This window comes from Martes martes (genome assembly GCF_963455335.1).
Source record: "Martes martes genome assembly, chromosome: 8".
Classification (NCBI taxonomy): Eukaryota; Metazoa; Chordata; class Mammalia; order Carnivora; family Mustelidae; genus Martes; species Martes martes.
This window is the reverse complement of record NC_137895.1, coordinates 55,504,561-55,517,035: the sequence shown is the minus strand read 5'-3', so window position 1 is coordinate 55,517,035 and position 12,475 is coordinate 55,504,561. Positions and strand designations below refer to the sequence as shown.

General features: G+C 43.9%; 1 protein-coding gene across 3 annotated transcripts in view; it reads left to right on the top strand.

Annotated features, from left to right (window-relative positions):
• Positions 1–12,475, top strand: part of DUSP16 (dual specificity phosphatase 16) — a 79,337-nt gene that overhangs the window by 47,202 nt on the left and 19,660 nt on the right. For all 3 annotated transcript variants that reach the window (XM_080810020.1, XM_080810019.1, XM_080810018.1), the window contains one exon: positions 10,711–10,874. In XM_080810020.1, coding sequence (XP_080666146.1) covers positions 10,711–10,874 — 164 coding nt within the window. The remainder of the gene's footprint in view (positions 1–10,710; positions 10,875–12,475) is intronic.

Sequence of the window (12,475 nt, the reverse complement as noted above, 5' to 3'; positions counted from 1 at the left end):
GGCTGGGCCTTGCCCTCGAGAACCTAGCCACCAATTTGGGGAAACATGTCTGACGTGGACGTCACGGTGTGATGGGTTGTCATCTGCAGAGGTTGGGAGGATTCGGTTACGGCTCTGGGATTCTAACCGAACCTTGGAGGATGAGTACGATTTGGAGGGGATGGGCCTGGGCATTTAGACTGGGGGAGAAACACGATTCAGAATGTCAGGACTGAACTTTGATTTTAGGGGGCAGTGTGGGGAGTAGAGTGGATTTATTTGCAAAGGGGAAAAGTGGCCATTGAGAAGAAATGAAGTCAAATTATACAAGCCCTTTAAACCAGAAGGACAAATCTGTGAGCTGTCAAGGATTGGACTGCAGCCCCTGCCGCCTCCCAGTCCCCAGGTATGTCTGCTGAGTTCTCAGGGTGTCTGCTCTCCTCCTCTCCTGCCAGCAGCCGAGTCAAGCCAAGAGCATCTCCCCTACTCCGGGTGCCCCAGGAGCCTCTTCACTGCACTTCTCCTACCTTCTGCTTTGCCACCTACAATCCATTACTCACTCTGGAGCCAAAGTGGTATTTTTATTTTATATTTTAATGTAATCCAGATTCTATAACTCCCTGGCCTAATACGCGTCATTGCTTTTCGGATAAATTCCCGAATCCTTCAGACTCACAAGGCCCTATAATGGCTGGCTTCTGCCTACCTCTCCAGCCTCAGTTCATTTCACTTCCGTGGGCCTCCTCCTGGTTGCTACAGACCTGCGGCAGCAGTGTCCTGGGCCTTCACAGAGGCCCTCTCCTTGTGTCCTCCACTCACTCACCCTTTGTCTCCTACTGGATTCAGTGTCATCACCAGGCCTTCCATAGCTACCAGGCAAAGTCGGTTTTCTTTGTTACACACACTCCTTTGACCACCTACCTCTAATTAGTTAATTCATCTAATTATTTGGTTAACGTTTGTCCACTACACTGTCCATTCCAGAGAGGGCCTCTGTTTGGGTCACCACTCCATTACCTGTGTCCTGCTCACGGTAGGTGCTCATTAAGTGTCTCGTTGAACCTACAGATGATTCCAGTGGTCTCGAGTTGTTTGGTTACTAAACAGGTAGCCCTTTTTCCTGCCTGCTTTATGAGGTCTCCAGGGAGGCTGTGCAGTTGGCCAAAGAGGACTGCGGATAGAGAGGAATACACAGAAGTAGTCTATGGGAAAGCCTGCTACGGGCTTAGACCAGAAAGCTTTGAGCTTCACGTAGAAAGGCCCGAAAGAGGAGTTGTATGGTGATTCATGGACAGTGTACAAGTTAGTCAAATCTGATTTTTAGGAGTCATTCCCCAGCGACCAGACTAATAGCCCTTTTTCCTCTGACTCATAGTTCTCTCTTGATAAATAACCTCATTTCACTGATGATCACTCTAGACCTGTCCGGCAGCCCCTTCATCCTCATCTGCGTCCTAATTGTAATTGGTCTGATCAGCTTCCTGAGGAATGTGCCCAGATTCCCTGAGCCCTGGGGGTATTACTGGGCTCTCCAGGTCATATGGACTTCTGAGCCACTTAGGGACATCTGAAAACATTTTCTCTCTCCACCTTTCATGTGAAGTCCTCAGCACACTTAAGATTGGGTGTGGCAGGAGCTCAGTGAGGATTCAGTGCTGCTTTTCTATGACCAAAGTAGCACTCACAGATTCTACTTTTTTTCCTTTAGTAGCAGAAAAATGTTTTTCTTGTCTCGTGCTGCCTCTCTCACCCTGAGAGTCTTCTAGGGCATTGTGGTCTAGGAATAGGAAGCAGACTCTGGGCCCCCACCCATGCCAACCTAGTTTTGGACTTTGAATGGAATCAGGAAATCCTTTTGAATACCAAAAATATACAAGACTTGTGTCTGTCAACAGCTATTCATTGTAACAAGGAAGGATTCAGTAAACATTTATTGAATTTCAGTTATGTGCCAAGCACTGTGCTAAATGCTGAGGGGAGTACAAAGGAGTGTGAGACCCAATTCTTACCCACAAGCAGTTCACAATGTATTCTAGCTGGAGAAATAGAGGTCACAAAACACACACACAAAGATAATTCACAGTTACCAAGTCAGTGGCAAGTACTCAGTGCTGGATGGTTGCCATAAATTTTATGGAAGTTCTAAGTTGGCAAGATCATATATAGGTAGACTGGTCAGGAAAGTTTTTTTTTATTTTTATTATTTTTTTTAAGCTTATTTATTTATTTTAGAGAGAGAGAGTGTGCATGCAAGCAGGGGGCGGGGCAGAGGGAGAAGGGAGAGTGAGAATCCTCAAGCAGATTCCCCACAGGGCATGGAGCTGGATATGGGGCTCGATCCCGGGACGCTGAGATCGTGGCATGAGCCGAAATCAAGAGTCAGTTGCTTGAGCAACTGAGCCACACAGGTGCCCTGGAAAGACTTTTTTTTTTTTTTTTTTTTTTTTTTTAAATGCAACAGAAGAGTATTGAAACTGTCAGAGTAACTCAGTAAGGGAAGATAGTATTGTGAAATTTGTTTCTGGGACCTGGCCCCCAGCACTGACCTGTGACCCCTGGCCAGTTCTCCAGAGCTCTGGGTGTCTGTGGCTGCCACTGGTGTCATCTTGTGTTTAAAAGGTTTTGATGTAAAATGTATTTTATTGGTTATGGTAAAAAAAATCTTTGGAATATCCTTCTGTAGAAGAGGTATGACTTGTGCTTGCCTGTGGTTTGGGAGGAAATAATAAAATGGATTGGAGGAGAGATTAAATTGCCCAAGTCCCAAGATTGGAAAGCACAGTGTGTTAGGAAAACAGAAGACCAGTTTTCCTTTTCCATGGAAGGCGGTGGCATGGAAAATCAGGTTCGACTATGGATTGGAATTAGATTAGCAAGGGTCTTGAATGTCTGGCTCACAATTTTGTATTTTATTCTGTGGGTATTGAGAGCAGAGACCACATCAAAACTTTATTTTATGATGCTTAATCTGGCAGCAGAGGACATGAGTGGGGAGAAGGACAAGTGGATCAGAGAGAGGTGTTACTGAGTTTATCTAAGAGTGGGGGATAAAGGTCCTGGAGCAGAGGGCGGCAGAAGAATGGGAAGGCAGGGCAGATAGAAGGGACATAAAGGAAATCAGTGTGGGGCGCCTGGGTGGCTCAGTTGATTGAGCATCTGCCTTTGGTTTGCGTCATGATCCCACAGTCCAGGATTGAGCCCTACATTGGGCTCCCTGCTCAGCGGGGAGTCTGCTTCTCCCTCTGCCCCTCCCCCTGCTTGTGCTCTTTCTCTCTCAAATAAATAAATAAAATCTTTAAACAAGGGAAAAAGAAAAAAAGGAAAGTCAGTGTGTTTGGCACAGCAACTGAATGTTGCGAGGCTGAACTGAGAAGATGGGGTGGCCATGGGTGGGGATGTGGAAGGAAAGAGAGGGACATGTTGGCTTTGGCTTTATTTTAAATGTTAGTCTTTCAGGGAAGATGATCAAAGGGAGTTGAAAGTGTTAGGTTGGATTTTGGGACATCAAATGGGACAAGCTTGGAAATCTTTGATTTTCAGGTGAAATGAGCAAATGTGGTCTCTTTAATAACCTCTCCTTCCATGCTGAAGGCAGTAGGGTCCTCCTAAGTCTTTTCTTCTCAGGAAGTCCCTGGACACTGCTTGCTTGGCCCTGTTGTTAGATTTTAACGTCTCTGCAGGACCAGTAGGGGCTGCCCCTGTGAATCTGGCTCCCCTCTTACAGATCTCGTTGTGGATTCTGGCCATATTCCTTTCGTTTGGTTCTTCTGGTTGCACTGTTTAGAATAATCTTTGTTTGAGGGCTTTTATTAGGGGTCCTAGCTGTGTTCTCTGGGTGTTTTAAGAGGAGGAGTTTCTGGGTGTAGCTCTGTATTGCCAACTGCCAAGATCAGTAAAATAGCTATCACCCTACATCTTCTGAGAATTCTTTACTAAACAACACTTCTGGCTTTTGCTAACTGATGCGGATAAAGTTATCTTGAGGGATAACAAGATCTAGACATTCTGAATCACAAGAAATTGCATTATTATAATATGTGGTGGTTTTTTTTATGCTAGTACTTTGAAACTTTAAAAGCTGTTTTGTTGTCTAGGTGATAACTGTATTAATCCACAAACTAGATTAGATAGAATTTCTCATCCCCTGACTGCACCAGGCGAGAGAGTCGTTAGTACAGAGTGAGCTATTTTGGAGATGTCATTTACGGGGCATGTTTTATGAGACCGGGGCTACTTGTCTGGCTTCCTGCATAGTCTCTGCAGAAGTGCTGCCTGTCCACTGCCTCTCCACTGGTCGCTACAGAGCAGATTGAATAGGACCTTGCAGTTTATGCCTTCTGTTATTAGGGATTTTTTTCATCAGCACTGTTCAGTGGAGATTGGCTGAGAAAGACAAAGATGGAACGTTGCTAAAGTTGTTGAGAAAAATCTGCCATGCTCTCTACCTTCCCAGAGATGGTCTGTCAAACGTGTGGCCCAGCTTCGAGACCAGCCTGTCCTACTGTTACTTTTGTCCATTTGCTTCCACCCGGGGCGCGACATTATGGTGCCTTCATTTTTGCTTCATTTTCTTTAGCTAGTTTCAACTCTCCATGTGCAGTCCGCTGACCTGGAAGCATTATAACCACACTTGAGCTTTTTGTGAGCAGCTAGAGACAGAGTTGCCCGAATCAGTCACTTCATTGTGAGTGAAATGTCCATCTGTTGTGAAATAATGTCTCAACAATTGAAATACAGTGTCAGCAATTTAGTGTTTAATATTAGGATTGTCTCCTAATAGCACAGTAGCAGGTATTATTTTCAGGATGGAGAGAACTCTTCTCTGCAGGTGGGGTGTACTTAAATCCTTCACATGCACTCTGGGAGAGGTAAGTGAATGGCTTGTATTATGTCATGAAAAGGGAGTCTTTGTCTTACAAAGGTTAAACTACACCGAGAACTCTATTTAAAAAGTATGAAACCATATAAACTATGTGAAAATGATTTACTATGAAAAATTAATTTGCATTGACTCTTTAGAAGTACGTCTCTCATAAAATTGAGCTTGGTACAAATACTACCTCTGTATAGAGCTGTGGAATACCCCCACCGTGTGGGAGGGATGAGCCCTTAGCTCCTCTTCCCACTCTGCGCGGCTCTGGGGGGTGGAGGGAGCTCTGAGGACCAGCCACCTGTTGGAGAGGTCCTGTGTCTCTCCCTGCAGGGAGCTGTCTCTAAAGGAAAGGAAGATGGCATGTATCTCTAGTTTGACTAAAAGACTAGGGAACCCACTTTTAGAATTTGAGACTTGAGCCTTTATTTCACATCACTAAGCTGTAGTAAAATGCTACTTTTGTTTATTACAAATATTCCTTTCTAAGAAAAATCACCATGATTTGTAACTGGTTGCAAGGGTCAGAGAGAAAAGAGCGACTGATTGGGATTGTTTAGTAGAATTGTTACATGTATTTTACTTGGCAGGTTTTTTCCCCCAAAATTAAATGGTGGTTCACATTGGCTTTTACAGAAAATGGTATTTGTGATTAGAATTGTGAAGCTCGTGCTCTGAAAGAAGTTTTTCTTGGCTGAATGAAAATAAAATACTATATAAGTTATGAATGTCTTTATACTAAACATTTTTCTGTTCAAAGTAATATATATGTTTGTATTTATAAATGTGCGTTCTATTGGTTGGATTTGTGGAAGACTAACAGAGATTGTACTTTGTCTGCCTGTCTGTCCAAATCTGTGGAGGCCAGAGGGGTCTGCATACCTCCCTGCCCGTCCCCTTGTCCGAATTTCTCTGCGGGCCAGGCATGTCTGCACACACGTCTTCCTCTTGGAAACAAATGCTTCAGCCTAAGGGGGAGAGTGGTTACCACCATTCCTAGATTCAGGTCTGTCTTTGGGAAGCTCGTCTGGGTTACATGACTATGTTTTCTCCATTCTCAGATGGTAAAGACCATAAAATCTAGGGAGAGGAGAAACGTGGTGCAATTGGATAGTGAGTTAAATCCTTGACCAACCTTAAAAGTATTTAAAAAGATTTTCAGCACAGGTGGATAGTGAACTGATGCTGTGTGTTCTTGTCATGCGGTCTAACACGGAGTCTGGGGGATAGGGGAGGGTTATGACAGGGCAGAGAAGATGACAGTTCTGTATCTGTCAGCCATTTGTAACAGAAAATTTGCACAGATGAATTATACTTTTCTTTTTGTTAGGTCTGGTTTGTAAGAGGGAGAAGGACATTTTAGACATATTTCAAAACTGAGTGGCTGATGAGGCCACAGATAGTTTTTCAAGAGTTCGGGGAAATCAGGCAGTGTCTCATCTGTTGTTAATTAATGAAATGAAACTGGGGTCACTAGAGTACAACAATGAATGAAAGGTCAGTGAATGGAAAAAACTGTCAATGAAGGAGGGTGTTAGCAGAGTGGAACATTGTCTTAGATAAAGATCAGGGAAAATGTACTCTTTGGCTGAGGTAGTGTTTTCTGGAAGTGACTAGCAGCCATAGTTTGGGACATTTCAGTCCAGACTGAGCACTAAATGAGTGCTCTGATTTCAACAAAATCTGTTAAATATTTTAAGGCTCTTCGGGTTTGTGCCTGAGATCAGTTGAAAAGATATGTAAAAAAGAAGTTTCTCTTTATTTTCTAATGTGTTCTACAGTGTGTTATTGCTGTTTTGTTTGGCTTTTTGGTTTTGTTTTGAGGTTAAAACAGGTTTCTTGCTTTCATGTGTTTCTGTTCTCTCAGAATTTTCTAGAGCCACGCTCATGTTTGAGAGTCCCCACCCCACCTCCCAAGGTAAACTGATTTAGGATCATGGTAGTAATTAGTGATAAAGCTGACCTCAAACAGCCCAGGCTGGCCGATGCTGGTGATTGTTGCCAAATTGTATCCCCTCTGAGAGCTGCATTATGGAGGATGGCCTGGAAGTCCTCAGGATAGCTTCAGCTTCCCCACCATCTTGCACACTGTGATCATGAACAAACCAGTGACTGTTTCTGTCTTAACTAGTTCAGCTGTCAGCTCTGTTCTTGGTTACGTGTGAAATGAGAGCATTGAGAGTCTCTTGTGTCTCTAGTCATGTCAGACCGCTTGCCCTTTTTTCTCCCTCATTGAAGCTTTTGAACCATATATGGCTTTGGGGAAGTGAGACTTTGCCATCAGTTTGGGAGAGGCCCATGGCCGTTTTTAGCCTGGTATTGAGACCTAGGTCACCAGGTCCACCATGCAGGGCCCTAAAGAAATCAGCAAGGCTGTCCCTGCATCCTAAGAGTTAATCCTGTAGTATTTGGAGAAGATCTGTAGCACAACGATTGACAGTACGGTCTCTAGGGCCAGGCTGCTGGGGCTCATATCCTAGTTCTACCAGTTGTTACCTTGTGTCTTTTTGAACCTCTGTTTTCCTATCCATAGAATGGGAATAGTAATAGTAGCTGCCTCCTAGTTATAAAGATTGAATAACTACTTGTAAGTGTTTTGAGCAATGTTTGTCACTTAGTAAATGTTAGGTAATTCTTTGATTACTTGTATTATTTGTATGTCTGATTACTTATAAATTTAAAATGGAATTCAAATGGAGTTTCCTTGGATTGTCTCTCTTTTTCTCTAAGAGGGTTTACTGAAATATGGTTCTGTTGGATTTAAATGAGACGCCAGTCCATGAAGTGTTTTGGAGCCAGGATAGGGGAAAAAATGTGAGAACAGTTCCCTATAGAAACGCCAGAACCACAGAAGTTAGGAGAAGCTAACATTTAAACTTGGGGTGCCTGGGTGGCTCAGTGGGTTAAAGCCTCTGCCTTCGGCTCAGGTTGTGATACCAGGAACCTGGGATCGAGCCCCGCAGAGCCCCGCATCGGGCTCTCTGCTCAGCAGGGAGCCTGCTTCCCCCTCTCTCTCTGCCTTGCCTCTCTGCCTTCTTGTAATCTGTCTGTCGAATAAATAAATAAAATCTAAAAAAAAAATAACTCATTAAATTGTAATCCAAAGAAGTTGATTAATAACTATTAATTTATCAAATAATAAATTGATAAAATAATTTATTGATAAATTAGTTTATTAATAGAATAATCAAAATATATTAAATTGTAATCAAAATAGAGCCTATCAGTTATTATGGTGGGTAGGTGTGAGATGGGCAAAGAATGGTAAGACCCTTTAACACTTACTGTTATAAGAAATACTTGGAAAAAAACCATACCTCACCTTGAATATAACTATTGTGCAACTAGACTGAGAAGGTACAGAACACTAATAGGAACAAAATTACAAATCCTAATCAGTGACCCTCATATACATAGGCCATTGAGGCTGACCCCTTCTTGAGGTTGCCCGTGGGTTATGTCATGAGTGTAGGAGTTCTGCAAGTACTCCGTCTCCATACTTGCACTGGCCCTAGGCTAGCATTTCTTTAAGTGCAAGTTGTCCTAGCTATTAATAGATTTTAGGGGGTGAAATGGCAGAGGACACTCCATGGTCAAGCAAGTTTCCCAAACTTATTTGAGTTAAATTAAACTCATTTTTTTGGAGATACCTTTTGGAGCCTTTAATAATGCTAGTGTGTGCTGTGACTCTCCCAGGGACAGGGGGTGCGGCACTTCTCTGACTATTTGGGCCAGCGTCCCCTCTGTCTGCTCCCTGCAGGACCCCAGTGCTGGGGAGCACACTTTAGGAAATGCACCCTGAGAAGCACTGCTTTTTTTCCCTTTGTGTCTCTGGTGAATCCTAACAAGACGTAGCTGAATAATTAGCTGCAGATGGAGGGTGGAAGAAGGCCCCCCAGGTGAGGCTGGGTCCCACCGTATCTGAGCTCAGCTCCGCCGCAGGCTTGATCGTGGGGCTTGTCTGTGGTTTGCCGAGTGTGTGTGCATAGGGCATGGCAGTGGCAGTGTTATTCCTGGATGGGAGAACAGCGCCGGAGTGTGAAATCACAGCGGCTTCTGTGTGGGTGGAGGTCATGCTTGGAAATGGCAGGCGGTGAAGCCACGAACCTGTACAGGGACACACCCTGAGGTCCATGTCTGCCACCTGAAGGAGTTGGGGGGTTCTGTAATGGAACTACCTGCTTTTGCCATTGGGTTATCTTAAGCACCTCGGTAAGTGCACTGCTGGCGATAAAGAGCCGTGCACTTAGGTAGGAGGCTAGGGATGCAGACTTCAGCATTTTGCAGGTGGCAGACTTGTCACCGACTTCCTACCACCCTCACTTGCTTCAGTGTGGAGCCATTGACAACAGACACAGGAGTCCAGATGACCACCGGGGACAGTAAGGGATGACATCTCCCAGCTCCCCGTGCATGTGCAGGTTTCGAGGGCATGTTTTGTATTAGCTTCTGCAAGTGGGCTGAAGACTAGCAGACTGTAACTCAAGGATCCGGAGATAAATATTAAAAGAGATTTTAGTATCTTGTTTAAGGCTTGATTAAAGAGGTAAAAGTGAGGGTTTCCTTGTCCCTTAATAACATGTTAATTTTTTTAATTAAATAGTACTAAAAATATACAAGTATTTCCTGTGATCCAAATCTCTTTGCTTCCTGACTTTGAACTTAGCAAGTAGTGAGGGTTTGGCTGCAGAGGATTTCTCTGAAAATTTCTCAGAATCTTTAGGTTCTGGGTCTGGATGTGGATAGCAAGGAATATTTAGATTGGAGAACCCAGGGAAGACCTTGCTCATTTTTTCTTTCCCAGAGGAGGTGAATGTGTCTCCTGTGGGTGGACAGAGTGCTCTCCGTTACGAAACACAAGATTGTGTCTTAATGAAGGTCATAGAGCAGATCATTCATTGTAAGGACTGGACTAGGAAAAACAGGATTCTCCTGGGTCTGGGAATCTTGGCATGAGTCCTTCATGTCCCCTAAGCAATTAGGGTCTGTCACCACTTCTTCATAGTGTTTAGCAAAATGAACCGTGGAGCCCAGGAATCCATGGTGATTATGGGAACCTTGATTTACTGTCCAGGAATTTCAAGGGCTTGCTGTGGAGAATATTTGCAAGAAAAGGGGTGTGTATGTTGTGATACCTTTGAAATGAAACAACCTGTATAGTAGGAAGATTTTAAGTTAATTCTAGGAAGAATTTTTAACTTGATCACTTTTATTTTGAAGAAATAACATCTGGCTTCAGTTCACTTTTTTTTTTTTAATATCCTCATTTTGCTCCTGTGAATATTTGTCTTGGCTCGGTTATTTGCTACTTATTTTAAATTCTCTTTAAGTTCCACAGAAAAGCATTCCTCTGGGGGGTGGGGAGCAGGGAGGAAATATAGGATATGTAATGTTGGAGATCGAGAGAAGGAGAGGAGTCCTAAGTGTCCTCAGGGCCGCACCCCCTTTCGTGGCCCCAGAAGCCAAGGCTCCGTGCCGGGCTGTGTGCCATACCTAGCGGCTGGTACCTGCGGATGGGAGTGCGTGTGCAGTGGTGCCCACCTGCATCTGTGGAATTTGCTTTTCTCTCTTTTTTTTTTTTTTTTTAAGATTTTGATTTTATTTATTCATTTGTCAGAGAGCGCGAGAGCATGAACGGGGTGAGGGGGGCGGGGAAGAGGCAGAGGGAGAAGAAGACTCCCCGATGAGCAGGGAGCCCAATGCAGGTCTCGAACCCAGATCACGACCTGAGCCAAAGGCAGACATTTAAGTGAGTGAGCCAGCTGGGCGCCCCTGGTTTTAAGCCGTTTTGTTTGAGCAGTTCCCCTGACGGCTGATTTTTATGTTTGTATATGGCATAATTCTATGATGTTTATTCTTAGGTGGGTTTGCGGAGTTCTCCCGTTGTTTCCCTGGCCTCTGTGAAGGAAAATCTGCTCTAGTCCCTACCTGCATTTCTCAGCCTTGCCTACCTGTTGCCAACATCGGGCCAACCCGAATTCTTCCCAATCTTTATCTCGGCTGCCAGCGAGATGTCCTCAACAAGGTGGGTGCTTTGAAAACCTCCTTCACTACAGGGTTTCTTGTTAGCAGCTGGAGAAACTGTGATTGCCTGTTCGCTGTCATTTGAAGCACCTGCTGCTTCCAGAAAGGAAGTACCCCGTGCTCAGTGTGGCTCCCTGTGAGCGGCTGGTTGGTTGGGTTATGTTCTAGAAGGCTGTTTTGTTTGATGTTACTGATTGCCACAAGAAGCCTAATCTGTTATCGTATTGGCTTATTTCTCGAAGGTCCTGGGATAGGACAGGATTTTTCAGAAGTTTAGCTTTATTTTCTTAAGGTATTCATTTTCTCTGTTGTAGTAATTGGGCATACTCAGGAAGGCTTAGACTTACTAGATTTCACATTTAGGCATGTATTTACTGAGGCACACTAGAAAGGAACCGGGCTTAGGCTTGGATTGAAGAAGGACCTCTGGCCGGAGGTATGGGGGTTGGGAATAAGATGGTGAGGCCAGGGCTAAGGGCACGCATTTCAGGCTCCCCTGTCAGAGGCTTGCTGGAGCAGTTTCATTGAGAAAGAAGAGGGAAGAGCATGGATTCTCACTGCTGAACATGGTGTGCCTAACACAGGAACCTGTATTGGTACCACTGAGTGTCTGAAGGTACAAGTGTTAGTAGTCGTAGAACTGAGCTCTGTCTGCCTCCATAGCTCATATGCTCTTAACCAGTAGTGCTGGGAGCCAGTGTTCTCACTGCCAAGAATAGTGGTTTTTCTCTAAGACCTCTTTTTACACTCTTTTTCTATTACAGTGTAATAGAAAAAGCAAAATGTTGATTGACCTGTTGGTGATTTACAGGTACAACTTTCCTGTAGGAGGGGGATAACTTAACATTTTCTCCCTGGGTAGCTGAAAGAATTGGGCCGACCCTGAAACTAACTTCCGCATTGGCTTGCGTTAGCATGTGAAAAGCAGAAATACCCTATTGTTGGGCTGCAATGAGGCATTCTTTCATTTCTCTTTTGTTTTTAAAACTCCTGCCTCTCTAAAATTTTGCCTCAACACTTGTTAGTATGTCTGCTTTTACTGGGAGATATTTGAAATTTGATAGTTTGTACTTGTATTGAGCCTTTTCTGGTGGGGTCACAGTTCCTTTGAACATATGATTAATATTAATTCTCAGAGATAAACAGACTGTGTCACAGAAGCAAAATTAATTTCCTAGAGTCACATGCATCCCAGGGGCAAAGCTGAAGATGCTTTAGTTAATCCTCAATTCAGAAAATGAAATAAAATTCCTAGCTAAGAATCTTGCTCAGAATTAACCCCCAGTTAAAAAAAAAAGTAACCAGTCGGCAGGTGATTTTACAAATAATTGCATTATAGATCATTTTGTTCCTTTTGACATGACATTAAATGGCCCATTCTTGCTATGTACTGTTTCCAGGTTTAACAACTGTGTCATTTAATAACTCTGAGCACCTGCAAGGTGAGAGCAGTTAAACTGGACCCTGGAGTCGAGGATAGGGAAAAGCGTGTTTTTTTTCCTCCTTTAATTGACTTCTCAGTGTATACTGAACAGGATACGTCCACAGATGCATTGGGAGGAGGTGGTCATAGGGGGAGGAGTGGATTTATGGAAGTTCATG